This window comes from Myodes glareolus, chromosome 22 (genome assembly GCF_982192425.1).
Source record: "Myodes glareolus chromosome 22, mMyoGla1.1, whole genome shotgun sequence".
Lineage (NCBI taxonomy): Eukaryota > Metazoa > Chordata > Mammalia > Rodentia > Cricetidae > Myodes > Myodes glareolus.
Window position 1 is genome coordinate 25278562 of NC_142047.1, and position 27786 is coordinate 25306347.

Genomic DNA, 27786 nt, shown 5'->3' on the forward strand with positions numbered 1-27786 from the left:
ACGCTCAGCTGTGAGTCAGGCACCAGGCTGACGCCTGATCCATGAGAAGACGCTCCCGTTGCCATGGAGCTTACGGTGTCATGGGAAGGCATTGATCGAGTGCTTAGTGGCATGGCACATTAAGATGCGGGGGAGTTCCAGTATGAGGCATGGATGGGTGAGACGAGCTGCTAGGCATGAGTGTTACCTTTCCCCTCTCTGGGAGTGCAGAGAGAACAAATCGCATTCTCTAGTACATGGCCTCCCGGTCAAGATAGCATGAAGGCCCAGAGCTGTTCTGCTGCTCTAACTCATTTGAAGAGCTTCCCCTTTGGAGGTTGAGTTCCCTCCCTCATTTGAGTATTTCTGAGCAGCAGAGGGAGTAGTGGGAAGCATGGTGTCTAGACTCATCCTAAAGGGGAGCCAGAGATGCACTCAGAGAGTTCAATTTCACCTTGGCCACTCTCCCACGTCTAGGCAAGGTTCACCTACACTAATCACTTCTTAGTTCTTTAAGCTGTATTTCTCTCACTTCAGGACCCCCACATCCAGAGTGCTCACTGGAAAGTTCTTCCTACCCTTTTCTACTTAGCTAATCTCTACTCAAGAGTAAGGGGTGGGATCAAACACCACCTTCTCCAGCAAGCCCTCCTGGACTCCTCAGACAGGTCCTAAGGCCTCTGCTGTAATGTGGAGCCAGAATGTCCCCTCAAAGCCCTCTGGTTAAAGACTTCTTCTCCATCCTGTGTTAGGAAGTGGAAGGAAGTTTGGTCACAGGGGTATGCCTCTGAGGGGAATAGGAGGGCTCTGGACCTTGCCTGGTTAGTTTTTCAGGCAGGGTTTCTCCGTTTTAAGGCTGGAGATCTTCCTTCCCCCAGGCACTTGAGTGCTAGGATTTCAAGTGTGTCACAATTGTTTTTTTTTCCTTCTTAACCACAGGCTCTTCCATGACATATTCTGCCATCCCAGACCCAAAGCAACAAGGCCAAGTGGTCAAGAACCAAAATAAACTTCCCTTCTTTTTAAGTCGATGATCTCAAGCACTTTGTTCCGGTGACAGAAAGTTTATACTGATCAATCCAAACACTCCATTGTCTTTTTCTTTTTGATTTTTCGAGACAGGGTTTCTCTGTGAAACAGTCCTGGCTAGGGGCTGAAAAGATGGCTCAGCGGTTAAGGGCACTGACTGCTTCCCCAAAGGATTCAGGTTCAAATCCCAGCACCTATATGACAGCTAACAACTGTCTGCAGCTCCAAGATCTCAAACTTACCTGCGGGCATAACACCAATGCACATAAAATAAAAGGAAATAAACTAAAAATAAAACAAAACAAAATAGTGCTGGCTGTTCTGGATCTAGCTCTGTAGACCAGGCTGGCCTCAAACTCACAGAGATCCTCCTGCCTCTGCCTCACAAGTGCTGGGATTAAACTTGTGAGCCACCATCACGTGGCTCAAACACTTCCTCTTGGGACTACCATGTTGGGCGCCATCAGAGCTGTATGACTGCTCAGCAGAAGGAGAGCTTGAGTTAGAAAAGACACTCCCCAGGCAGTGGGGAAAGATTCAGGGGAGGCAGAGAGGGAGGTATCCAGAACTTTCTATGGACTCTTGCTTGGCAAGAGAGCCTACTTGGTTGTAGACAGTCAGCTATCATGTACACATCCCACTCCAGGTCTCCTTCCTGCCATCTATGCCTTTGACTCTGTTCCAAGCACAAAATAAACGAGACAACAGTTCAACAGGGTAAGCCCCTTTATTAACCATCCCCACGTCTCCAAGTGCGCTTGAGCAGAAAAAAAACCCAGCAGACACTGGAAGAGGACAAGGGAGAGGAAGGGAAGGGGTCCTGAGATCAAGGATTCTAGTCAACTGTCTCAGCCGGCCTGTCTCTATGCCATGCCCCAGCATTACTCCTGGCCAGTCCCCGGAAAGCAGCACTTGGAACCCAAGGGAAAACAGCCATCATGGGACCAGAGAGGATGAGTACCAGGAATGGATGGGGAAAGAGCAATTCAGCTAGTCTGGAGGATGCTAAGCTTCTGCTGCCTCTACTGAACTGACCTGAGTTGGAGGGCTGCCTGGAGGGCCCCCTTTCACTTCTAGGATAGGTGTTTTAGGCAGAATAGATGGAGAAAATTATGTGGAGATCAGTTTTGTACCCAGACTTATAAAAGTGAGCAGGGGTAGGCAAGAGGTTAAGGTACTCAAAATACAGTGTCCGGTATGACCTCACCTGGGGCAGCTATGACTCAGAGGGATTCCCAGGCACTGAGGCCAGGACTGACAGATGTATGGAGCTGGGCAAGCTGACATGGCAGGGTTTGGTGCCATCCATACCCTGCCAAATACCAAAACCCATCCATGAATGAAAGAGAAGAAATAGCGTAGGGGGTGGGGTGTGGGAATGGAAGGAAGCGTCGAGATGGAGATAGTACAGGAAATGTTCAGGGTCCCCAGTCTAAGTTCCTTTCGGGTTCTCGGGCTAAGTTTAGCTGGGGAAGAAAGAGGGCAGGTTTGGAGGAGCAAGGAAATGGTGCTGGGACTTCACCCAGACCTTGGGCCGCCTGGCCTGGAAGGACGGTTCAAAAGTCCCAAGCCTGTGACTCACCCAGAGCCTCTGAAAAGACAACAGACCCTCTGTCCATGTGGGAAGCTAACGGAGGAATGCTCGCAGCACCACGGCAATGGCAGCCCCTGGCCCAGAGGCAGAGCGGCACCATTTGTAAACATTTGACTTAGTGATGTCTAGGGACATAGGAGGATACCCAATCTGGACCCATTAGGTTTGGATAAAGTCAGGGTAGGGACCCTAAAGACTTGGGAGGCTACCAGAGACTCACGGGGAGGCCCACAGGGGAATGGATAATTATATGATGTCAGCGTCTCCTTTGGAAGTTGCCAGGTCCCAGGAGAAGCCATCACTGGCTTCTAAGAGACATAGGCAGGCACTAAACCCCGAGGTACTGAGCACAGTCCCGACAAGTTCTGTGAAGGACGCCAGCCCTATGTATACAATTTTGTTTTTCTCCCAGAGGAAGTCAGCATGGTCTCTCTCTCCTGGGACTCACTGACCTTCTCCATTGTCAGGTCCCAAAGGTTTGACGTTCCTGTGATGTGAGACCTCCTGCCACCATCCATGACAATGCCAAGGTTGGGGAGCAGGAAGGCAGCTGGGCGGGAGCTGCCCACAGATTTGCAGTTGATTTTGTCCCATGATTGTCCCTGGAGAAATGTGTCCAGACGTCACCAGCTGGAAGAGGATGTGGGACTTGGGGTAGCTCCACAGCTCTGAGAGACGGCTCTTGGTCACACGTTTGCTGAGAGGCAGTGTTCAAGCCAAGAGGTCCACAAAGATGGCATTGGCTGTGGTTTGGCCAAAAATGAAGGCTCCCAGGGTGACCAGAAGGACTCCATAACTGACGAGTGCCCACCAGCTGGAGGGCAGAGGACAAGAGTTTCAGTCATTTTTTTCCCCATGTCTCTGTAGACTCCTATCTAAAATTGTTAATATAACCAGTCACCCCACTTGTGTAGGTAGAACAACACCTCAGGCTTCCCATGAACTTCCCCATACAAAACTTTGTGACCCTAGTTCATAGTTAAGGAGACCAAGACCTAGAAGGACTAATGCTCAAGGCAGGACCACGGCAGAATGTGAGTCTTCCGAGAAAAGACACCGAGGAAGAAACAGGTGACAGGAAGTGAGATGTTGCGTTCAAAATAACATTAAAAACAACAACAAAAACAGAGTGTATGGGGCGGAGAGAGGGCTCAGTGGTTAAGGTCACACAGTGTTCTTCCAGGGGATCCACATCAGGAGGCTCACAACTACTGTAGCCCCAGCTCCTGGGAGACCGGGACTGGATACATCTAGTCTCTGTGGACACATGTGCACATGCACACGAGAGAGAATTTTAAATAAAAAATAAAGAAAAAAAAAAAAGAAGGCAGACATCTATAATCACATGTAACAAAAATGCTAGGTGGTCGTCACTGGCATTGAGATGAAGGGTAATTTTTATTTTTTTAAAGACATGTCTGTTTTTATTTTATTGTCGTTTTTTTCGAGACAGGGTTTCTCTGTGTAACAGCCCTAGCTGTCCTGAAACTCGCTCTGTAGATCAGGCTGGTCTTGAACTCACAGATATCTGCCTGTCTCTGTTTCTGAGTGCTGGGATTAAAGGCATGCACCATCACTGCCTGGCTACTGTTTTTAAATTTTATAATAAATAACTTTTCCTTTTGTGTTTTTAGGCAAGGTCTCACTGTATAACCTTGGTTGGTCCGGAACTCACTGCCTTTCTGTCTCAGCCTCCCAAGTACTGAAATACAAATATTGCCATGGGACAAATTCATTTGTTCTTTCTTCCTTTCTCCCATCCCCTTCATTATCCCTCCCTGCCCTCATCTCTCTCCCCTGTCATGGTCGAGACTGAACCCAGGGCCTTATATATTGCAGGCAAGCACTATCACATTGAACTACCTTCCCAGCCCCGGGATAGTTTTTTTTTTTTTTTTTAAAGCATGAAACCTTTTTTCAACTACTATTGAGAGAAACATCCATATATGGAAGCAATGAGCTTTTCCTTCACCAGATGACTCCTGGTGGTGTTAAGTGTTTGAGTCAAGGTCCCACTCTGAAGTCCAGGCTGGGCTTAAACTCATGGCAATCTTCCAGCCTCAAACAACAAAATCACATACAAACCCCTGACTGTGTACACCGCTCAGCTCTGTGTTACCACACACACATACGTGCACAGAAACAGTTAGGTCACAGTCCATGGGGAAAACACGTTTTAGGAGAGGGGTAAGGTGGGCTTTGAGAGAAGGACTTACCCCACCTGTTTGGGATGAGACAAGGTTTCACAGGCCCATACTAGAGAATTGAACCCAGGGCTTCATACATGACAAGCACATGGTTCGCTACTAAGGTATACTTCTAAGCACCAAGAACTTTTTATTTTTAATTAATTAATTAATTTATTTATTTATTTTGTGTGTGTGTGTGTGTGTATGTGTGTGTGTGTGAGAGAGAGAGAGAGAGAGAGAGAGAATCTGCACATGTATAGATGCATGCATAGAGGCTAGAAGAATCCATCAGAGCTGGAGTTACAGGCATTTGTGGGATGCCTTATTTGTTACATGGATGCTAGGATGGGAACTCTAGTCTTAGGGTTGATCAGCATGCATTCTTTCTTTTTCTGAGACAGGGTTTCTCTGTGTGGCCCTGGCTGTCCTGGAACTCTCTCTGCAGACCAGGCTCGCCTTGAACTCAGGGATCTACCTGCCTCTGCCTCCTTAGTGCTAGGACCACCTCAAACAGCCAGAATTCTTAAGCTTTGAGCTGTCCCTCCAGTCCCCTCCCTCTTCTTTTGAAATGGGGTCTTGCTATGTGGCTCTGACTGGCTTGGTTCTCACTATGTAGTGGTGTGGGAGGTCCTTCTGTCTATGTATTGCTTTTCTTGGTTAATGAATAAATCTGTTTTGGCCTGTGGTTTAGCAGAATAAGGCAAGGCGGGAGTTCCAAGCACATAGAGGAGGAGAGTAGGCAGAGTCAAGGAAAAGCCATGTAGCCCCATGGAAGACAGATGCCTGATGGAACTTTACCTGGTAAGCCACATGGCGATACACAGATTAAAAGAAATGGGTTAATTTAAGATATTAAGAGTTAGTCAGAAATATGCTTAAGCTATTGGCCAAACAGTATTGCAAATAATATAGTTTCTGTGTGATTATTTCATGGTCTGGGCAGCCGGGGAAAAAACAAGCAGCCTCCTCCGACAACAATGTAGTGTGATGGTTCATTTTCATTGTCAGTTTGACTGGATTTGGAATCACCTAGGGTGTGTCTGTAAGGGTGTGTGCAGAGAGGTTTAACAGAAACCCATCCTGAATGGGAGCCAAGCAATTCCAGGGGCTGAAGTCCCAGAATGAGTAAAAAAGAAGGGAGAAGGCAAGTTGAGCATCACTGTCACCTCTTTGCTTCCTGACTAAGGACAGACATGTGACCAAACTCCACACACCTTGGTGCCATGACAGATGGTGCCCCCAAGTGCAGAAAACTCTTCTCCTGAAAGTAACTGGCACAGCATCAGGGGCTCCAAATTCCACCAATCGCACCTTAGCCTCCAAGTGTGGAGATGGCAGCATGTGCCACTGTCCCGAAAGCCCCACAATTTTAGGTGTCTAGGTCTCTTGAACCCCTTGCCTATGTGTCCCCTCCCCACCCCTGCAAGCTAGGGTTTTTCTGTGTAGTCCTGGCTGTCCTGAACTCATAGAGATCCTCCAGCTTCTGCCTCCCAAGTGCTTGGATTAAAAGTGTGTGCCACCACTGCCCAGCTGACCCCATGCCTATTTTAAGGCCCCCTCTCATCTCCCTAAAAGGCTGCTCAGCTGCCCCTGCTTTACCTGGCTGGTTTGACCTCCTCCATCTCTGACAGTTTGGCCTGAATGAGGCACAGCCCTAGAAGACAAGAGGTAACCCTGAGTTTGGAGGAGATGAGGTCCCTTCCTCAGCCCAGTCCCACTCCCCTCCCCCACCCCAGCCAGGAGGTAGTGGTGATGATGGAGAAAGGCCTGCTTCCCCTACTAGAGATCCTGAAATCCAGATTGTCCACTCTGACCCACACCCAGCTGGACACCTGGCCTCTGCTCTCCCAAGACAGGCCAGCAGATAACAAGAACCCTTTGGGCTACATTGAGATCTCAGAGCTAAGGGGACATACTGAATGAGACTCAGTGGTAGTTCACATCATCTTGCCTACTCCAGAGCAGGCATGGCTCCCTTGCTCCAAGTCCAATGGGAAGAGCTTTCGAGGTTACTGGACAGAAACAAGCTGGGTATAGTAGAACTCATAGATGGACAGACAGAACAGATTTCGGGGGATCTGCAGCTGACCTGTGTCTAGAATTTGGATCTCATGACTTCAGTCTCAAGGTGCCACCCACGGGGCTTTCCTTCCTCTGGACTGGAATAGGGGTACCCAGAACCCGAGGGTCAAGGGTCCACACACTTGAATGAAGGGACCTGGGCCTATTGGGCTTCAAATGGGCTGTCGATAGTTGAGTTTGTTAGCCTCTGGGCAAGTTTGTACTCCCTGGCCTCACATCTCATCAGTAAAACAGAGATCACAACCTTCCAACCAGGAGTCAGGGTTGCCATGGCAGCATGTAGCTGAGCCAGGTCGGCGAGCAGCAGAAACTGGTGGTTACTTTTGCCAGCAGGTTTTGAGTCCCTGGCGAAGGTTAGGGAGGTCCTGCCGTGGGGGGAAGATACGGGGGCACCTGGGGGGTGCACCTGGGAAGATGAAGATGAAGCAGGCTGCCAGGCCCCCGATGACCGAGATGACCTTGCCGATGTCAGGGATGAAGAGGGCCAGCAGCAGGGTGAGCAGGAACCACACCAGCGTCTGCAGGACTCGGCGCCGCCGCTCCAGTCCCACGTCCTCCTCCACCGGCACCCCCTTGTAGCGCAGCCACAGGCCTTCTACCACAGCCCTGCTCACATGGGGAGGGGCTCAGGGTGCGTGGGCTAGTGCAGGGAGGGGGGGAGATCCTGAATGGGCAAGTGGGGTCCCTGAGCCCGGGTCCTCATCTGTGACCATCACTGCCCTTGGTTGCTATGGGCTACAAGACCTTGCCTCTTCACCTGGACATGGACACCATAATTCCCTTTATAAAAGGAATGGATTGGGGTATCCAAAATGTTGGCTGGGAATATATAAAGGCTCAGGATAGGATATAGACTGGAGATCCTGACAGGGCTCACAGAATGTTCTGGAACCAATAAGACCTGGCATGGAGTACGGGAGAAGGGCATCCTAGACTCAGATTCTTTCTGTTGGCTTCAATTTTCCTTGACACAAAATGGGCTCCCCATAAGGCCGTGCATTTTGCTGGCTCCCAGGGAGCTCTGGACAGGGTGGGGAAGGGGCTCACCGCCCACAGAAGTGCAAGATGGGGTAGGAGGTAAGCACGCTCAGGATGATGAAGGCTCGGGCAACGGCCACAGCCACGTCCTCGGAGGGGTAGGACCGGAGCACATCTGGATCCACAGCAGCTCCGAAAGTCAGGAAGCCACAGATGCCTATGGGGAAGGACAAGGGGAAGGTTAGGGCAGCCCAGGGAGGAGGAGGGTGGACCGTCTACTCCTGATGGGAGTGTTGGAGCAGCCTGGGAGGTGAGGAGAGGTCGAGTGAGAACAGGCACCCCACTTCCTGCCTCCGCAGGTGTTGCTTGCTGGAGCCCAGCAGCACACACGGGTGCTTTCTGCATTTGTCTCCCTAACTTCCACACAAACCACTGGGCTGCCACCACATCACCTGGGTCTCAGCTCAGATGTCCCCTCCTCAGAACGCTGCCCTGCCCACCCCCATTTCCCATCCTGCTCTGCTCTCTTCACATCACCTCTCTCTCAATCACCTATCACCAGTCAGAACAGGGGGCCCATGGCAAGAGGGACTTTGCCTGTTTGCCTCTTGTGTTTCTTGTGGTAGCTTCAGAGGTTGGGACACCTCGAGCCCCGGCAGCTCCTGCCCTCATCTCCTACCACAGGAGGATGACAACTCCCAGTTCATCTCTGACCTCGCGCCCAAATTAACCCATGCAACAGCCAAAGATTTGACGGGTCATTTCCCACCCAAGAAATCCATCCTCTCAGGTTCCCGGCAGCATCCATTGCTCTCCTCTTGGCTGCCCAGTCTCACAACTTCTCACACCCCAGCAATACAGACCTCCCCCGATTCCTTCCCCAGACGCCCTACATTTGTGGTTTCTCTCTTGTGGAATGCTCTTCTTCGGTCTGGCTTTTCCCTCAGGGGCCCCTCCAGGTGCCACATCTTCAGAGAGGAGCCTTCTGTGAATGCCACCCCTACTCAGTCCCATCCCCCACTTCCTGGTTTCATCAGCCACTGCCTGGAATTCTTTTTTCATTATTACCTAAATAGAACTGTTTCTCCAAGACTGTCAATCCCACCAGGGCTGGGGCCAGTTCCCTGCATAGTCCTTGTAGCAATCCCACACTGGGGATACCTTCCCTTCTGATAGCTACTTAGCATCGGAATAGAACCCGTGAGCAGGCAGAACGCTCTCACCTTGATGAGAGGTAGCCTCGGGTAGCTCAATTCAAGTCAATGTCTACCGATGTGCTCACCCAGCTAAGAGTGCAGAGAACTTCTCTAGGAAAGCTAGACCAGAAACTCTGGGGACTCAAGAGGGAGTGGGAGCACCCCAAGCCTGGCCTCTGGAGGAGAGCACTCACCTGTGCCCATGTAGACAGCCAGAGCTATGACCATGGCAGCTGTCACCACTCCACCCCAGGTCTTTATCTCTGGCCGCTGCATGCTGTTGAAGACGGGCACACTGCTCACATGGCACTGTCCAGGTGAAGGGTATGGTCATGGTGGGGAAGCGACCCTCATCTCCAGGTTTCAAAGGCCCCAGGGATAAGAGGCAAACCAGGGGCCCTTGGTTCATCCGTCTTCCCAGGAGTCCTACCATCCCATCCATAATCTGAGGTCCTCCCGGGGTCGGGGAGTGAGCTAATGGGAGAGCAGGGACCCTGGTGCTGGCACCTGAAATCCGAAGCAGATGGTGGGCATGGCATTGAACACGGCCATCCAGGAAACTGGTCTGTTGGCAAACACGATATGAGATTACCTGTGAATCCCACAGGGTCACCAACTGTCCACACCGCCCTTTCTGCAATCTTCCACCAACCTTGGACAACCAGCATCCCGCACACTGAACACACACGGGTAGAGGACCCGTGTTTATGTAAAATTCAGGAGACAGTCTCTAAAAGGCCACCCTAGGACCAGAGTCCAGAATTCCTGGCTCCTGAACTAGGACTTTGCTTTCCTGAACTGTTCTTTTAAAAAACAAAAAACAAAAGGGGTACGGGAAAAGCTGGACACTATGGTGCGTATCTGGGATTCCCGCACGTGGGAGGTAGAGGCAGGCAGGAGGATCAGGAGTTCAAGACCAGGCTGCATAGTAAGTTTGAGCCCGGTCTGAGCTACATGAGTCCCAGTCTGATAAATCCAAAAAGAATAATTGGGAAAATGTGTCTTTTCCCCCCTGGAAGTCTCCCCAGGTTGGGACCTTGCATTGCATGGTGGCATCCACTAGATGCTGGACAGGCCCTCTCACCTCCTTCCTACAATGAGTCACTGTCAATGTGCTACTGAGCTTCAGGAAGGGCACCTGTGAGACCTTTAGATGTCTGATCTGGGTAGCAGCTTCTACCCCATGCATTCCCCAGGGACCCTCACTTACCTGGTCAGGATGTCCCCTGGGCGCATCTCTTTATCTGGCCAGATGTATTTGATGATAATAATGGCGGTGACGTACCAAGTGCCCACGACACTCAGGAAACTGCCAAGAATAAGAGATGTGACTTCCAACTTCCCAGGCCCAGCCACCCCTTGTCCAACCCCATGCTCAGATGTACCCATCCTTGCCCTAGGGACCAAACCACACCAAATAACAATTCAGGAGAAACAAGCGGCAGAGAGACCTGCCACAGGGAGGAAGTTGTTAGCATTTTAGCCAGGGGACATGCGCTGGCTCAGAGACCACATTCCGGAACTGGGCTCCAGTGCACAGTAGACTCCAATGCACAGTAGAAGCTCAGCCTGTGCAGCCCAGGTGTGGCAAGGGCTTACAGCTGGCAAGCCTGTGGGCCTGGCGTCTGAGAACTAAAAGATTCCAGGGTAAAGGGGGAGAGTTGTAGAGACTGGGGTGCTAACATTTAAGGAAACCCTGGAGATAGCCAAGTATGAAACAGCCCCAACCCCCACAGCTTTTCAGATAAAGGGCTATGAAGCCAGACCTCTCTCCCCGAACTCCATGGAAGCCCCAATCACGCTGACAACACTAAGATCACCAACTCCCAAATTCCGGAAAAGCCAAAGCCCTGGCCAGCACCTGCCCTTACACTGCTAGGCATCACCAATCCCTTCTTGACGAGGACTTTTAGACCACACCTTTCAATGCTGCAAAAGGCCACTATCTCTCTCGAGAGAGAAACAGAAAAGGAAAGTTCCGGGCCTAGAGTTCTGAAGCTCTGGCCTGCCCTGGCTTGCCCGTTCTTGCTCCCCAAGGAAGATGCCATGGGGGAGGGGGCCTCCCCAGCAGAAATGGCTCTCCAGCTGCCTTTGATCAGAGCCTCTGCTTGGCCCAGGCTGGGTTGGGACCTCCGAACCTGGCATATTTCTGGAAGCCGATCTCTCTGGGGATGGACAGGGGCAGGATGAAGAGGAAGGCAGTGAGGCTGATGGTGAACTTGCGGTCTGTGTACCAGGGGCTGCCGCTGGCCCCTTCGGGGTCCTTAGCCATCACAGCTATAACTGCACGGGGAAGAAGGAGCGAATGTCATGCCAGGCCACTCAGGCTGTGGCCCTCTGGCTTTGACAGGGCCCTAAGACCTCCCGCTAAGGAGCAGCACGCAAAGAGAGGGCAAGGCCTAGTGTGGAGCACTCTTTCCCCTCCACCCCAGGAACTCAGGCTGAGGAGAAAGACGAGACCTGGGGAAGAACCTCACTCTTGTCCTGCTGGTCCCCAATGATGATGAGGAAGGCGATGCAGGTGCCGAAGGTGTAGACCGCGATGGCTACCTCGCACAGCACGCCCGTCAGCTTGCCACACACGGCCCATACCACCTCCTGGTAGGTCCTCTCATTGCTGGCCTGGGAGCAATAGGCCAGAATGACAAGCCCACTAATGATGAAAACCAGCATGCCCTGCAGACAGGAACAGACGAAAGGGTGTGGGAAAGGTGTCGTGAGCTCAGTTTTGGCATCTTTTACACCAATCTCCAGAGCAGGTTTGCAAATGGGTCTTATACTATAGGACAATTTTAACAGATTACTAGAGGTTACCGAGTTGAAATTGTCTTTAAAAATGAGTTTCAGGTGCTAGAGAGACGGCTCAGTGGTTAAGAGCGCTGGTTGGTCTTTCGGAGGACCTGGGGTCAATTCCCAGCATCTATATGGGGGCTCACAACTATCTGTAACTCAATTCCGTGGGGATCTGATGCCCTCTCCTGGCTTCCATTGACACTGCATGCATGTGGCTCACAATCATAAGTAGGAAAAACATGCATATACATACAATATACATACAATAATTAAAAAAAATAACAAAAAGAGTTTAATTCAAAATTTCAAACACGCAAACAGACTGAGAATAGGGTGGACCCCAAACAGCTTCAAACTCAGCTTCGAACCAATTTATGATTTTCTTGGGCTGGGGAAGCAGAAGTTCTGAAGTTAAAGGCCATCCTTGACTCCACAGAAAATTCAAGGTCAGCCTGGGCTACAAGAGCCACATCAAAAGGCAAAAAATTAAATATGCAGATGAGGTTCAAACCTCTCTCATATTGTTTAGAGTTCTGATAACTGACTTAGGCTTCATTCCCCTCCCCCCACTTTTAAAGATTTCTTTATTATGCACACAGCATTCTGCCAGCGTGTATCCCTGCAGGCCAGGAGAAGGCACCAGATCTCATTACAGATGGTTGTGAGCCACCATGTGGTTGCTGGGCACTGAACTCAGGACCTCTGGAAGAGCACCCAGTGCTCTTAACCTCTGAGTCATCTCTCCAGCTCTTCCTTTCCCTTGTCTACCCTACTCTTTTCATACTCTTGTATTGTTTTTGGACAGTAGCTTTAAAAAAAAGTTCTGGAATAGATTGGTAATGTCTATCAGTTATAAGAGAGGGAAGAATGACAGCGTATGTCCTCAATCACTTAACTCTGACTCAAAGCCTCCCCTGCCAATCAAAGAGCCCACGGGCACTGCCTACCTCTGCTGCCAGTACACTCACCATTTGCAGGGCGATGCCAGTTGCCACACCCCCAGCGGTGCTGAAGGCTGCTGGGAAGTTCAGCAGTCCTGCACCCAGGCAGGCATTGACAACAATGAAGATGGCTCCAAGCGTAGAAGTGGTGCCTCTGTCTGGAGCTCCAGGAGACGCCTCCCCCTCACTCTTGGGGGCCATGTCCACACAGGGACTTTGCAGCAAGCGGGCCCGCTCCCCAGCATCAGTGCTGGGGCCCCACTCGCTGTAGTCACTGTTGATGCTGACCTGGGCCATGGTCCAAGGCTACTGTTCTTCAGAAAGCTGTGGGTTCTGCCTCACGACCACATTCCCGAGGTCGCTGAGAGAGTAATACCCCCTTTGGGCTACTACTCTGGGGGACTCTGGTCGACCTGGGCAAGGCAAAGAAAGGCAGACATTATGTTTATCCGGAAACAGTGACTCTGGGGCACAAAAAGCTGACGCAACTTTCCCAGAGCACTTGGCTAGGATCTGCACAAGTACCAGGCAGTAACCAACTGCATGGCATGAACTCTTTCCTCATGGCTAAGATGCAGGTGCTGCTCTGTGCATTGTGCTCTGTGCATTGAGGTCACAGTGTGTGGGTGACAGACACAGAAACATGCCAGCTGCACACCCAATTTGTTTCACTGTTACAGGCCAGAAAGGTAAATAACACCTACACGGAGAGGGGGGCTGGGTGGCGATGAAGCATGCCTTTAACCCCAGCGTTCCAGAGGCAAGCAGATCTCTGAGTTCGAGGCCAGCGTGGTCTACAGAGCGAGTTCTAGGACAGCCAAGACGACACAGAGAAACCCTGTCTCAAAAAAGAAAATGAAACAAAAGTGTGGGAGAGGCTAGGGATACCGGGGGGCTCTGACGGAGCACTGGTCTATGCTAAAATGTCAGCACCTGGAGAGGCCCCAGGGGACAGGTGTGTCGCAGACACACCTGAGATCATCTGGTCCTGTGGTAGCTCTGTGATCAATGTTTCAGAGAAATAGAAGCACTGGCCCAGGATGGTTCATGGGCAAGCTGCAACACAGGCTGGAGTTAGATTCACCTGGCTTCCCAAGCTGTCTGAACACCACACAGTCCCAATAGGAGCTGCTACAACGAACTACGGAGCTTCAGTGCCTTTCAGCCTGGCATGCTTTCCTGCAACCCAGACTACATGGCTTTCAAGGCCCTTCGAAATTCAGGTCAGCTCTCTCATCTCCCACATGGCAATCCCTGCCATATTGGTCCTCTGTAATGTTTTTGTTGTTGTTGTTTTGTTTTAAGATTTGAGACAAGGTCTCTCTCTATAGTCCTGGCTGTCCTCGAACTCAGAGATCCTTCTGCCTTTGCCTGAGTGCTGCGATTAAAGAAGTCTGCCACTAGCAGGAAAATATGTTATATTTTTCCCCCCAAGATAGGGCTTCTCTGTGTAGCCTTGGCTATTCTGAAACTTGCTTTGTAGACCAGGCTGGCTTTGAACTCACAGAGATCTGCCTGCCTCTGCATCCCGAGTGCTGGGATTAAAGGCATGTGCCACCACCACTCGCTAGGAAAATCATTTTTTAAATTGCATTTCATGTGTGTGTGTGTGTGTGTATTTGTGTGGAGGTTTTTGCGCTTCATCTATTTGTTGTGTGTGTGTGTGCTTGTGTGGAGGTCAGAAGGTAACTTTTGGGAATCAGTGCTCTCCTTTCATAATGTGGGCCCAGGGGACTGAACTCAGATCATGCAGCTTGACAGATTCTTTGACACACTGAACCATCTTACTGGCCCAGAAATTCCTAATTGTGTGTTTGGAATAGTCCCATCCCCTTCGCTGGCCACTCACAGGTTCCATCTCTTCCCCATTTCTCGGAGTCATTACAGAGCCTTGCCCTACCCAGACCCGTTTCCTTCCATCATTTGCTTGTGTGCTAGCCCCGTGTGCCCTAGGCTTGCTTCCCCTAGCCAGACCAAATGGCTCTGAGGCCAGATATGAGGTTATTGTTACTACAAGCCACAACCGAGTCGACAGGACTGACACCAAAGAGTGATGCCCAGGCATTGTGCTACCCTTGGTCATGCGGCAGTCACTGGTGGCTGAGATGGCTTAGCAGGTAAAGGTGGCTGTGGCCAAGCCTGATGACCTGAGTTTGACTCCTGGGACCCACATGGTAGAAGTAGAGAAACAACTCTCACGAGTTTCCTCTGATCTACGTACATAGACACAAGCTGGGTGGTGGTGGCACACACCGTTAACCCCCCAGTACTCTGTGAGTTCAAGGCCAGCCTGGTCTACAGAGTGGGCTCCAGGAGACTGTTACACAGAGAAATCCTGTCTTGAAAAACAAAACAACAACAAAAACAAACATAAAAAATAGACACAGATAAAACTGAATGAATGAACAAATACCAAATAACATCAATATTGCTAGAACATTCTTATGCTAGAACATTCTTAGGGGCCTCTGTCCTGGGCCTGCTGAACTGATAATAAGCTTGTCAGTTTAAGGTTGTTCCTTCTCAGCCCCTGGAAAAGCACAACCTAACTGCAGGCTTTGCTTTAGCCTTGGTTTTTCCTTGAAAACCAGGAGGTCCACTCTTCTCCCAATCATGAAGTGCTTTCAGAAGTCCAGCTCTGAAAACGAGTGTTCTCACACCTCAGTGCCGGTGTGAGCCTCCAAGAGGAATAATGCTTCTTAAAGAGCCAAAGTTGAGCCCACACCATGAGCAGCCCTAAGGTGAGCACTTGGCTTATGCCTGAAATCTCAGTAATTGACAGCCTGAGGCAGGAAGACTTTTGAGTTCAAGGTCAGCTTGGACCACATAACTAGTACTGGGCGCTATATATATGTATGTAAATATATAATATACATATATAATATATTTACACATATATTAAAGATTTATTTATTTATTATGTATAAAACATTCTGCCTCCGTGCATGCTGCACACCAGAGGAGGGCACCAGCCCAGATCTCATTAGATGGTAGTGAGCCACCATGTGGTTGCTGGGAATTGAACTCAGGACCTCTGGAAGAACAGCCAGTGCTCTTAACCACTGAGCTATCTCTCCAGCATATGCGCGCGCGCGCGTGCGCGCGCACACACACACACACACACACACACACACACATAATATTTATGTCTGGGCAATGCTGAAGCATGTACGAGCAGTCCTTTTATGGCGGTTCTGTTGAACTTGTCCATATTGGGTTTCACGGTCTAAGTTGTTGAGGACGGATGACCAGGTCTCTTCCTCAAGAGGGTACCAGATCTCATTACAGATGGTTGTGAGCCACCATGTGTTTTCTGGGAATTGAACTCAGGACCTTTAGAAGAGCAGGCAGTGCTCTTAACCACTGAGCCATCTCTCCAGCTTGGGGTGGGGTGGGGTGGGGTGGGTGGGGAGCTATATAGTATAACCTTGTCTCAAAAACCTTATAAACTAAAAAAGCATACCTGAGCTAGGAGGGGCTATGCTCTCATCTTAGACTCAGAGCGCTGAAGCCTTACTAACCTGACCACTTCCTAAGTGCACGACCTTGGGGAAATCACTTCAGTCCAGTAAGTCTTTTTGTTTTGTTTCTCTGTGTCACTTTGTTGCCTGCCCTGGAACTAGCTCTTGTAAACCAGGCTGGCCTCGAACTCACAGAGATCCTCCTGCCTCGGCCTCCCGAGTGCTGGGATTAAAGGTGTGTGCCACCACCACCCGGCTTCAGTCCAATATGTCTTTTCATGGTTTATTCTTATGAAGAGCATGCTGATATTAGTAAGCATTACTAGGCTGGGGGTGGTAGAGCCTGTGCTTCCATAAATGAGGCCTGGGAGTCAATCCTCAACAGCCGCTATTTGGGGGCTGGTGTGATGGCTGAATGGGTAAATGTGTTTGCAAGCAAGACTCACGACTTGAGTTTGATCCCTGGGACCCACGTGGTGGAAATAAAGAATGGACTCCTGAAGGTTGTTCTCTGACCACTCAGAAACCATGACTCACTCATTTGTTCATTCATTCATAGTCTCATTCTCTATAATTAAAAAAAAGTCCCATTTCTTCCCCCGAAAGGCAATGATTCTGGCACAACCAATGTTTATCCCACGCCACCCCTATTAATAAGGTCATTCCATTGGGGAGTCTAGAATAGACTGAGGCCCCTGAGGGTGCTTCCCAAGTGTTCCTTCTGATGGTGGACAAAGCTGGGGACATCACCCCCGGAAGGAAGAGAAAAGTGCAGGTGCTCTGGGACATCTAAGGGACATAGTCCTAGTGCACACACATCTGCTGGGCCGGAGTTAGAAACGTCAGTCTAGCTACAGACTTGTTCCTCTTATGCAATCTGCCCCCCCCCCCCCCCCCCCCCCGCCAACTCAGCAAAGTCTCTGTGGTAAGTAGTAAAGGCAGGCTGGGGACGCCCCAGGTCCGGGCACAGCTCCAGAGAGGTCTAAGGCCACCCGTGCCACATTGCTAACACCACAGAAACAGACATTACGGTCACATGATCCCAAGACTCTCTCTAAGAAGCAGGCTTCCCTTCTTAGCACCCTTGCCCCAGTCCTGTGCCATCTGCCAGCCTCTCCTGTAACCATACAAAAGCTCAGGTTGAGCTGGCGGTGGGCTTTTAATCTCAGCACTCGGGAGGTGGTGGCAGGGGCAGGCAGATCTCTGTGAGTTCTAGGCCAGATTCCAAAGCTACAGAGAAACCCTGTCTTGAAAAACAAACAAACAAACTAACTAACTAACTAACCAACCAACCAACCAACCAAAGCAAGCAAGCTCAGGCTGAATGATTCCATCCCCTGGACTCTCACTGGTCTAAGAACTCTCACCCCTACCCCAGTTAATCAGCCCCACTGTTCCCAGCTTACCTGCTAACCTAGAAGAGGGTTGGTCTCTCAGCCTAAAGGTATGGGATCCGAGTCTCCGTACATCCCTTTTTGGCCTCAAGTTCTCAATTTTAGGCTTTACCTAAAACCTGCAGTCAGTACAGAAAAGAATTTGACCTTTCGCAGCTGGCTACAGGGGTGAAGGTGGGGGTTACACGGGGTAGTTCTGAATAACCCGTAGTGTGGAGTGGAGTGCCAGATCAGATAGGACAAAGGCCCACGGAGGAAAGAAATTACGTTAAGGTCACAATGAACAGTTACAGGGCCAGAACTATAACCACGATACACTCATGCTTAGGTCAGAAATGGAATAGATCTTACCCGCTTCCCAGTCCAACGTGGGGCCAGCACTGAAACATTAAGTTTAGTTGCATGGGAGGTGGGGAAGGGTGCACCCGGCCAGGGTGGGCTTGGGTGAGCCCCAAGCATGACGTAAAAGCGGTGGGTTGCGTGTCTAAGCTGACTCGATCCTGGCCTAGGACTGAGTGGAGAGCCGCCAGTCTAAGGCGTGGCTGGGCCTGTGCAACAGAGGACACCAGAGAGGATGGCTCTGGAGCCCTGCGGGAACCTGGTCGCGGCAGACATGGGGAACTCCAAGGACCCAGAAACCCTACAGCCCCACCTGGCACCGCCCGTACCTCCTTTCACAAACCTCGTAGGCGTCTTTCCCGAGCCGACTTTGGAAACACGTGAGCTTGGATCACATGACCACCCGGCTGGCAGAGGCTGCACGACACTCTGGGAATTGTAGTTTTTAAGCCAGTGTCATCCTCGGACCGCACCAGCTTCTCAAACTTACAACATAGTTCTGAACCAACTTGGCTCCCTGCCAACACGTTTATCCATTTATTTTTAGGCATGATCTCTTGGCCAAACCAAACACTGTTCCTTCCTCCTGGAAAGAGCGTTAAGAGGTTTGGCATCTTTGTCCTCGGGGGCAGTGGGCCAAAGCTATTTGGCCTCATTATCTTTGTTCCTGCATTCATTTCCACAGCAAGTGACCCCAGAATTTCTTTGACCAAAGAGTGTGAGGGACCATTGAACAAAAGAGAGAGACAGTTTGAACATTCATTAATCCCTGGCTACAACCTCAAGGCTGGATTTCAGAAGTGTGTCAGGCGTTAACAGGCTCTCAATTTATTGAATGGAGGTGAGAATGCTCAGAGCCTTGGCTTCTGTACTTGGCTGTGTGCCGGTTATAAATAGAGTCAGTTTTTTCCTTTTTATTTGTGGCTGGCACTAGAGCTTGAGACCTGAACTCTAGGCAAGAGCTATACTTTTCAGTTACATCTTTAGTCTAATCTAATCATTTTATTTCTTTTAATTATGTGTATGTGCATTCCACAGTGTGCACGTGAAGTTCATAGGGCAACTTTCTTTTTTTTTTATTTTTTTATTTTTTTTTAATTACCTGGAGGGACAGCAGTGGGTGCTGGGAACCGAACTCTTATATTTTTGGTTGTGAGCCTAGCCTTTAACGGCTGAGCCATCCCTCCAGGCCCATAGGGCAACTTTCATGAGTTGTTTCTCTCATTTCATCCGGTGGGTCCTGGGGATTGAATTTAGATCCTCATGATTAGGTGTCAAAAGCCTTTATGTGTTGAGACTCGCATTGACCCTACGTCTCATTTGAAAAATAACAGAAGATGCTAAGTTGGGTGTGGAACACATGCCTGTAAACCCAAAATTCAAGAGGCTGAGCCCGGAGGATTGTGAGTCTGAAGTTAGCCTGGGCTGCGCAGCAAAATCCTGTCTTAGGAAACAACGCAAAACAACACACATACTCATCGCACTCCCCCCTCAAATAAAAAAAAAAAGATGAAAGAGACAGTGTTACTGAGAGCATTGGAGTCAAGGGCAGTTGTAAGAAATAGTATAAAGAGACACCGTGTGCCAGTTTGCACCAATGAACAGATCTGCAGAATGTTAGTCTAGTGTCACACAACCAGAATATTGACATTGACACAATCTGCTGACTATCTTATTATTTTTAAATTTATTTATTTTAATGCATGTGGGTATATGTGTCTTTGCAGGTATATTTTGTGTGTATGTCTGCATGTATGTATGTCTCTGTGCAATGCACACACTGCTGACTTAAGTGTGTCCTGCCCATGGAGATCAGAAGAGGGCATCAGATCCCTCGAAGCAGGAGTTACAGACAGCTGTCAACTCCCACGTTGGTGGGACCTCTGGAAGACCAGGCAGTGTGCTTAACCCCTGAGCCATCTCCCACAGCCCCTGCTGATAGTCTCTAAATCTCCCATTTATTTGGCTGTATTTGCTCTATAAAATTTTATTACACATGAGCGAGATTAGACCTGAGCCCAGTTCCCAGCACTAACAATCATTTGCATCTCCAGATCCAGGGGATCAAACATCCTCTTCTGGTCTTTGAGCTCTCTCTCTCTCTCTCTCTCTCTCTCTCTCTCTCTCTCTCTCTCACACACACACACACACACACACACACACACACACACACACCACATGAATAAAAAATTAAAAAGTTGATATGTTGATCATGGGAGTAAGGATTGTATATCCACATCATATGAAAGAGACCAAGTATTTTCTATCACCAGGGGTTTTGTCCTTTTGTTTGCTTGTTTGTTTTGTTTGTTTTTCAAGACAGGGTTTCTCTGTAGCTTTGGAACCTGTCCTGGAACTAGCTCTTGTAGACCAGGCTGGCCTCGAACTCACAAAGATCTGCCTACCTCTGCCTCCCGAGTGCTGGGATTAAAGGCGTTTGCCACCACCACCTGACGCGTTCTGTCCTTTAAAAAAAAAAAGAAATAAAATACAGTAAAACAAAATTAACATATTGGAATTGGATAAAACAAAGAGAAGGAAAATAGCCCAAGAAGCGACACAAGAAACAGAGACCCCCACTCATTCACACACTCAAGAATCCCATAGAAAAAAGCTTTAAACTAGATGTTGGGGATATTATTTTAGGTGTGTGAGTTTTGTTTATGCCACATTTGATTAACTGTGAAACTGTGATTCTTTGTCTAAAACACCTGATGGTCCTAATAAAGATCTGAATGGCCAATAGTGAGGCAGGAGCAAGGATAGGCGGCGCTAGCAGGCAGAGGGTATAAAAAGAAGGAAAAATCTGGGAGGAGAGAGAACAAGGAGAGGAAACTAGGGGTCAGCTATCCAACCAGCCATGAAGTAAGAAGGAAAATAAGACATACAGAAGAAAGGTAAAAGCCCAGAGGCACAAGGTAGTGGGGATAATTTAAGATAAGAGAATCTAGCTAGAAACAAGTCAAGCTATGGCCGGGCGTTTATAACTAAGAATAAGCCTTCGTGTGTGATTTATTTGGGAACTGGGTGGTGGGCCTCTCAAAAAGCCAAAAGAGAAAAAACAACATTTTGGTGTTCCATTGTGGGGTTTGAAAATCCATCTAGAGCCTGGGAAAGCTAGGAAAAAAAAAACCTATGGCTCCTTTATGAGTTTATACCTGCTGGTGAGTCACTGAGCAGCCAGAACGTTAAATAGGAACAAGAAACGAAGTAAAAATGCCTGCAACAGCGCATGCACAAGTATTCTAGAGCTCTAGGAAGGTTGCATGCAGTTCCCAGTGAGATGAAGCTCCGACCAGGGCACAATCTTTAGGCTTGGCTTTCACAGCCAACCCAAGAGTGGGTGGAGCCAGCCTACAAGCACGGAGAGAATCAGGTGTAGCTTAGCAGTCTAAAGAGCTCTAGTGTGGTTAAAAAAGACTAGTGAGTGAAAGAGGTCTGGATGGGGGTGGGGGAACAAACTTCTAAACAGTTCTAGTGAGTTTTACAATGTGCGCAGGCTGAAGAAAGAAAGAAAATGGGTATAGGTAATCATAGAAAGAAATAAGTAGATTGAAAATAATAAAGTCTTTAAAGAGACAGTAAAAGTATGTAAAAGAAAAAAGTCACGTAAAGACGAGAAACACAGGAAGTTTGGATCCTGTATAGTATTGTGTTGATTTTGAATTTTTTGATTGGTGAAAAGCGAAGAACAGCTGTTAAGACCTGGAATTGAAAGAGGAACTGTGGAAACAAACCAGCCTAGATATTTTAAGAATGCCTTAACTTTAAAAAAGTAAAAATGTGTATTTGTCAAATGGAAATCAAAAATGCTTTGGAGAAGAGGTTTTGCTTTTGTTTCCACAAGAAACAAGAGGCTACGGATTCATTTTAGGTTGATTTGGATCTGATCAGGGGAGACCTCCTGAAACTTAACAGGTGATATCAACAGTGACTATAGGTGCTCTCCCAGGACTTGGCCAATTATCTCAAATTTTCTCTCTGGGACCCTAAAAATACTTCGACTACATTCACCAGGAAGCAGTCTAGAGAACACAGTGTCCACATTCCCAAGAGAAAAGGGGGTGGTCTTTGGTTATTTTGTGAGTCATGGCTGTTTGTTATATTTAGGGGAATATAGGATAAATTACCAACTATTAATCTCAGATATTTCTCATTGGCAAGGATTTTGGTATACTGATACAAATACAAAGTCAATTTTATTACATTGTATATATGTTTCTACTCTTGTTTAAAGGATTTTCTATATTGATACCAATTTAAGGTTATTTTTGTTACAACATATTGCATATGTTTTTGCTCTTCTTTAAGGTATTGTACCTATGCAATTCATTTAAAAATGTGAAGTAAAATTCTAGTTTTTGAATACTGTTATTAAGAGCTATTTAGCATCATCAAAAAGCACAGGTCAGGAGTCAGTCATCTTTAACAACCAAATCTGTAGATAGGTATGGTTTCCAGATCATAGAGAGAGAGATTTTATATAGATAGGTGGTCTTCAAACCTTTCGAAAACATACAGAATACGGCACTTTTAATGCTTTGTTAATTTAGGGTTTTTCATGACAATGAGACATATCTGTTCCTGGCAGTACCAATTTACTTCAGAGTTGATAGGCGTTGAAGAAACTCCTTACTTACGGAGTTTGCTTGGTCATAGTGGCAAGATTAGCCATTTTGGGCAAGAAGCTGCTTTTTGGTTTGTTTTTTTTTTTTTGTTTGTTTGTTTGTTTTTTTCCCCAAGACAGGATTTCTCTATATAACAGTCCTGGCTGTCCTGGAGCTTGTTTTGCAGACCCACACTGGCCTCACACTCACTGAGCTCCACCTGTCTCTGCCTCCCAAGTGCTGGGATGAAAGGAGTGTGCCACCACTGCCCGGTAAGGAGCTGCTCTTGCTTGAACTGCTTGGCACTATGTTGTATAAACTGGTCATGCAGGACCCACAGGAAAGGAACCAGTAAACTTTGCTGGACTGAAAAAGGTGGAATGGTCCTTCAGGGTCCCTGCTTCACAGAAGAAACTGCCAGACATTCTGCAGGACACAGAGGAAAAGTGACTGACAGCCAATATAGGCAGGACAGTCTTTCATATTTCCTGCTTTATTGAAAAGTCTGCCAGATACTATGGGCCTGTAGACTGAAGATGGATGCTCCAACGCTGCAAAGGAACTTTGGGTGTCTGTCCAGGCAGTGAGATGTCTCTGCCATTTCTAGAGTTTTGAAAGTTGTTTACAATGCACTTTTTGTTTACTTAATATTATATCCTCCTTGGGTATTTGATGGAGTTGAAGACTAGATAGTTATAAAATTTCAGTTTTTCTTAGTTATGGTAGAGAGTAAATTAGAAATAAAACTTTAGATTCAATAAGAGAGAATAGATAATGGAGTATTTTTTTTAATTTGCAAGACACAAATGAACTGGAATTCATTAGATTGAGAGTATAATCTTTATTTGATAATTGTTATTGTGTACAGTTTTATTATGTTAAAGTTAAAACTTTATTTTTGTTTAGAAAGAAAGAAAAGGGGAAACATTGGGAAATATTGTCTTCAGGTGTGTAACTTGTTTATGCTGCATTTGATTAACTGTGAGGCTGTGATTCTTGCCTGTCTAAAACACCTGATGGTCCTAATAAAGAGCGGAATGCCCAATAGCGAGGCAGGAGCAAGGCTAGGTAGGGCTGGCAGGCAGAGAGTATAAATAGAAGGAGAATTCTGGGAGGAGAGAGAATGAACAGAGGAGGACATCAGGGGCAGCCAGCCACAGAGTAAAGAGGAAAATAAAACACACAGAAGTAAGAAAGGTAAAAGCCTAGAGGCAAAATGTAGTGGGGATAATTTAAGGTAAGAAAAACTGGCTAGGTTGGGCAGTGGTGGATACAGAGGCAGGCAGATCTCTGAGTTCAAGACCAGCCTGGTCTACAGAGCAACTTCCAGGATAGGCTCCAAAGCTACACAGAGAAACTCTGTCTTGGAAAAGCCAGAGAGGGGCGGGGGGAGGGGGAAAGGTTGGCTAGAAACAAGTCAAACTATGGCCAGGCATTTATAACTAAGAATAAGCCTTCATGTGGGATTTATTTGGGTGGTGCCCCCCTCAAAAAAGCTAAAAGAGTTAAAAAAAATCACACAACTAGAAGCCATAATACGTATGTATGCAAAGAACCTGGTGCAGACTGCTGTAGGCCTCGGGTGTGCTGCTTCAGGCTCCGTGAGTTCATATGAGCTCTGCTCATGTTGATTTAGAGGGCCTTGTTTTCTTGGTGTCCTCCAACCTCTCTGGCTCTTACTCTGCCTCCTGCATCATTCCATCTCTTCTTCGTGGTTCCCTAAGACCTGAGGGGAGGGATTTAAAGGAGACATCCCATTAAGGGCTAAGTGTTCAAAGGTCCCCCACTCTCTGTATAATGAATGTCTGGATGTAGGTCTCAGTATTCCCATCTGCTGCAGGGGAAGCTTCTGGGATGGAGGCTGAGCACTGATCTATCAATATAATAGAATGTTCAGAATGCCATTAAGAGACATTTTATTGCTACTTTTTAAAGAACAATCGTATTTCGTTTTATCATAGGTCCCTGGGAGATCTAGTCTCAGGTTCTTGGTAACCCAAGCCATGTCTGGTTTGGGTTCCATCTCATGGAGTGGGCCTTCAATTAAATAATATAGTTGGTTGCTCCCACAAGCTTGTGCCACTATTGCCCTAGAATATCTTACAGGTAGTACACCATTTTAGATCAAAGGTTCCGTGACTGGGTTGTTTACATTTTTTCTTTGTTAGCGTCAGAGTACCTTCCTGTTTCAAAGATACTAACATGTAAAGGGGAAGGCTCTATGTAGGTACTATCGCAGCTTCTCTGTGTTCAATGAATTGTGTAGCTATTATCTTCACTATATGACTATGTATATATATATGAATATGTATATATCTATTTATATTCATTCTATAAATTCTGTTACTCTAGAGAACCCTGACTAATAAGGTCTGGTAGAATTCTGTGCTCAAACCAAATGGACTTTTTTTGAGGAGGGACTTTTAATTATAGTTTCTACTTCATTTGGAGCTATAAGTCTATTTAAATTGTTTACCTGATCTTGATTTAACTTTGGTAAGTGGCATGCATCAAAGTATCTATTTCTTTTAGTTTCCAGTTAGACGGAGCACAGGTTTTTAAAATATGTCCTTATGGTTATCAGGATTTCTTCATGTCTGTTGTATGTCCCCACTTTCATTTCTAATTTTGTTAATTTGGATATTCTCTCTCAGTCATTTTTAGTTAGTTTGGATAAGCACTTATGATTTTTCTCAAAGAACCAACTCTTGGTTTCATTGATTCTTTGTAACTTTTTCTATTTTATTGATTTCAGCCTTGAGTTTGATTATTTCTTGCTGTCTACTTCTTTTGGATGTGATTCCTCTTTTTGTTCAGGAGATTTCAGCTGTGATGTTATTAGTATGAGAATTCTTCAATTTTTTTATGTTGGCACTTAGTGATATGACTGTTTTCATTATGTCTCATAGGTCTGGATGTGTTGTATTTTCATTCAATTCTAAACAGTTTTAAATTTATTTCCTAACTTCTTGACTTGTTTTTCATTCAGTAAAGAGTTGTTCAGTTTCCGTGAGTTTGTAAACTTTCTGTTGTATCTGTCGTTGATATCCAGCTGTAATTAATAGTGATCAGAGAGGACTCAGGGTATTATTTCAATTTTGCGTCTGTTGAGACTTGTTTTGTGTCCAAGTATGTGGCCAGTTTTGAAGAAAGTTCCATGAGGTACTGAGAAGAAGATATATATTTTTTTTGTTTGGGTGAAATATTCTGTCAATATCTGTTAGGTTCATTTGACTTAGGACATCAGTTAGCTCCAGGGTTTCTCTATTTAGTTTTTGTCTGTGTGACCTGTCTGTTGGTGAGAGTGGGGTACTGAAGTTTCCCACTATCAGTGTGTGAGCAGTCAGTATATGACCTCAGCTACAGTAGTGTTTCTTTTTTTAAAATTTATTTATTTATTATGTATACAATATTCTGTCTGTGTGTCTGCCTGCAGGCCAGAAGAAGGCATTAGATCTCATTTCAGATGGTTGTGAGCCACCATGTGGTTGCTGGGAATTGAACTCAGGACCTTTGGAAGAACAGGCAATGCTCTTAACCACTGAGCCATCTCTCCAGCCCTAGTGTTTCTTTTATGAACTTGGGTGCTCTTGTGTTTGGTATATAGATGTTAAGAATTTCAATGTCTTCTTCATGGGTTTTCCCATTTGATGAGTATGTAGTGTCCTCCCTGTCTTCTTCTGATTAGATTTTGTTTGAAGGCTATTTTGCCATACATTAAAATGATGACATCAACTTGTTTCTTAAGTTCATTTACTTGGAATACCTTTTCCCATTTAACCCCGAGGTGATGTCCATTATTGATGTTAAAATGTATTTTTTGGATGTAGCAGAAGGATGTATTCTGTTTTAGGGAATTGAGACCATTGATACTGAGAGCTATCAATGAGCAGTGTTTGCCGATTCCTGTTATTTTGTAGTTATTATTATGGTGTGTATATATGTTCCTCTTTTTTGATTTACTGGTCAGAGACTATTTATTCTGTTTTTTTTTTCTTGATGGCTAACCTCTTTAGTTTCAAGATTTTCTTCTAGTACCTTCTGTAGGGCTGTATTTGTAGACAGAAATTGCTAAAATTTGGTTTTATCATGGAATACTTTATTTTCTGTATCTATAATGATTGAAAATTTTGCTGTGTATATAGTAGTTGGGGCTGACATCTCTTGTCTCTGGGATGTCTCTGTGTCTTTAGTACATCCGTTGTAGGATATCTTTGATCACACTGTGAACCTTGAGATTGTGTTACTTACTAGGAAAACCTGGTTCTAGTTGTGGTGTGACTCAGCCCTAGCACAAACTTTTAATTCAAGAGTTTATTGTAGCTGGGTGGTGGCGGAGCACTCCTTTAATCCCATCACTCGGGAGGCAGAGGCAGGTGGATCTCTGTGAGCTCTATCTACATAGAGCTAGTTCAGGACAGGCTCCAAAAGCTACAGAGAAACCCTGTCTTGATTCCTCCCCCCCCAAAAAAGTTTATTTTAAACAGGTTTAAATAAAGTTAATCATAGGTCAAGAAGCAGAACAAGCAACCAGTTGACAGTAAGTGAAGAAGAAAAAACCATAGAGAGTAAAAGGGAGTCAGGAGGATAGAGAGATGCATAGGAAGTAGAAGGTTCAACTTGGAGGGTTTTTGTTTGTTTGAGATGGTGGAGAGAGGGGGAGTTTTTTGAAGGGATGTCAGCTAAGGAGGAAGGTCATCTGGGCACTTTCTCTGCCTCCCTGAGCTATCAGGCCTTCATTCCAGCATCTGGCTCCTGAGTCTTTAGTGGTAAAATTGAGATTTAGTCAAAAACATCTGTTCAGGCCTTTCTGGCTTCTAGAGTCTCCATGGAGGAGAAGTCAGGTATTATTCAAATTGGTCTGCCTTTATATGTTATTTGGTCTTTTGCCTGAGTTCCCTCTTTCACCTCTTGAAATCTGTTAGTGAGGTTTGCCTCTCCTGTTAAGTTCTTAAATTTTTCATTTCCTGATTTCCCTCAGCTTTCTTATTTATTTATTTATTTATTTATTTATTTATTTATTTATTTATTTATTTATTATGTATACAATAATCTCTGTGTGTATGTCTGCAGGCCAGAAGAGGGCACCAGACCTCATTATAGATGGTTGTGAGCCATGAGGTTGCCGGGAATTGAACTCAGGACCTTTGGAAGAGCAGGCAATGCCCTTAACTGCTGAGCCATCTCTCCAGCCCTCTCTTTCT

General features: G+C 46.8%; 1 protein-coding gene across 4 annotated transcripts; it reads right to left on the reverse strand.

Moving 5' to 3' along the window:
* Positions 1 to 1716: 1716 nt before the first annotated feature.
* On the reverse strand, positions 1717 to 18434 carry Slc38a7 (solute carrier family 38 member 7). 4 transcript variants are annotated; one of them, XM_048431510.3, is made up of 12 exons: positions 18319 to 18434; positions 17649 to 17755; positions 12809 to 13194; positions 11525 to 11723; positions 11186 to 11330; positions 10258 to 10356; positions 9555 to 9612; positions 9242 to 9356; positions 7921 to 8068; positions 7280 to 7479; positions 6391 to 6445; positions 1717 to 3416 (listed from the first exon to the last, which is right to left on the reverse strand). In XM_048431510.3, the coding sequence occupies exons 3-12, from the start codon at positions 13076 to 13078 to the stop codon at positions 3314 to 3316; spliced, it is 1392 nt and encodes a 463-aa protein (XP_048287467.3). In that variant the 5' UTR covers positions 13079 to 13194; positions 17649 to 17755; positions 18319 to 18434; the 3' UTR covers positions 1717 to 3313. The 4 variants fall into 4 exon arrangements, 3 of the variants coding, with proteins under 3 accessions (XP_048287467.3, XP_048287475.3, XP_048287459.3); XM_048431518.3 differs by having other exon boundaries at positions 18305 to 18410; XM_048431502.3 differs by lacking the exon at positions 18319 to 18434 and adding an exon at positions 17988 to 18298.
* Between the last annotated feature and the right edge of the window lie 9352 nt (positions 18435 to 27786).

Excerpts from the sequence above, each read along its gene's own strand:
- Slc38a7 (XM_048431510.3), bottom strand. The coding sequence starts at position 13,078 with ATGGCCCAGGTCAGCATCAACAGTGACTACAGCGAGTGGGGCCCCAGC. Across the intron at positions 9,613-10,257 it reads CCAGGGGACATCCTGACCAG|ACCAGTTTCCTGGATGGCCG; the intron begins GTAAGTGAGGGT and ends GTTTGCCAACAG. Across the intron at positions 9,357-9,554 it reads CCATCTGCTTCGGATTTCAG|TGCCATGTGAGCAGTGTGCC; the intron begins GTGCCAGCACCA and ends TCACCTGGACAG.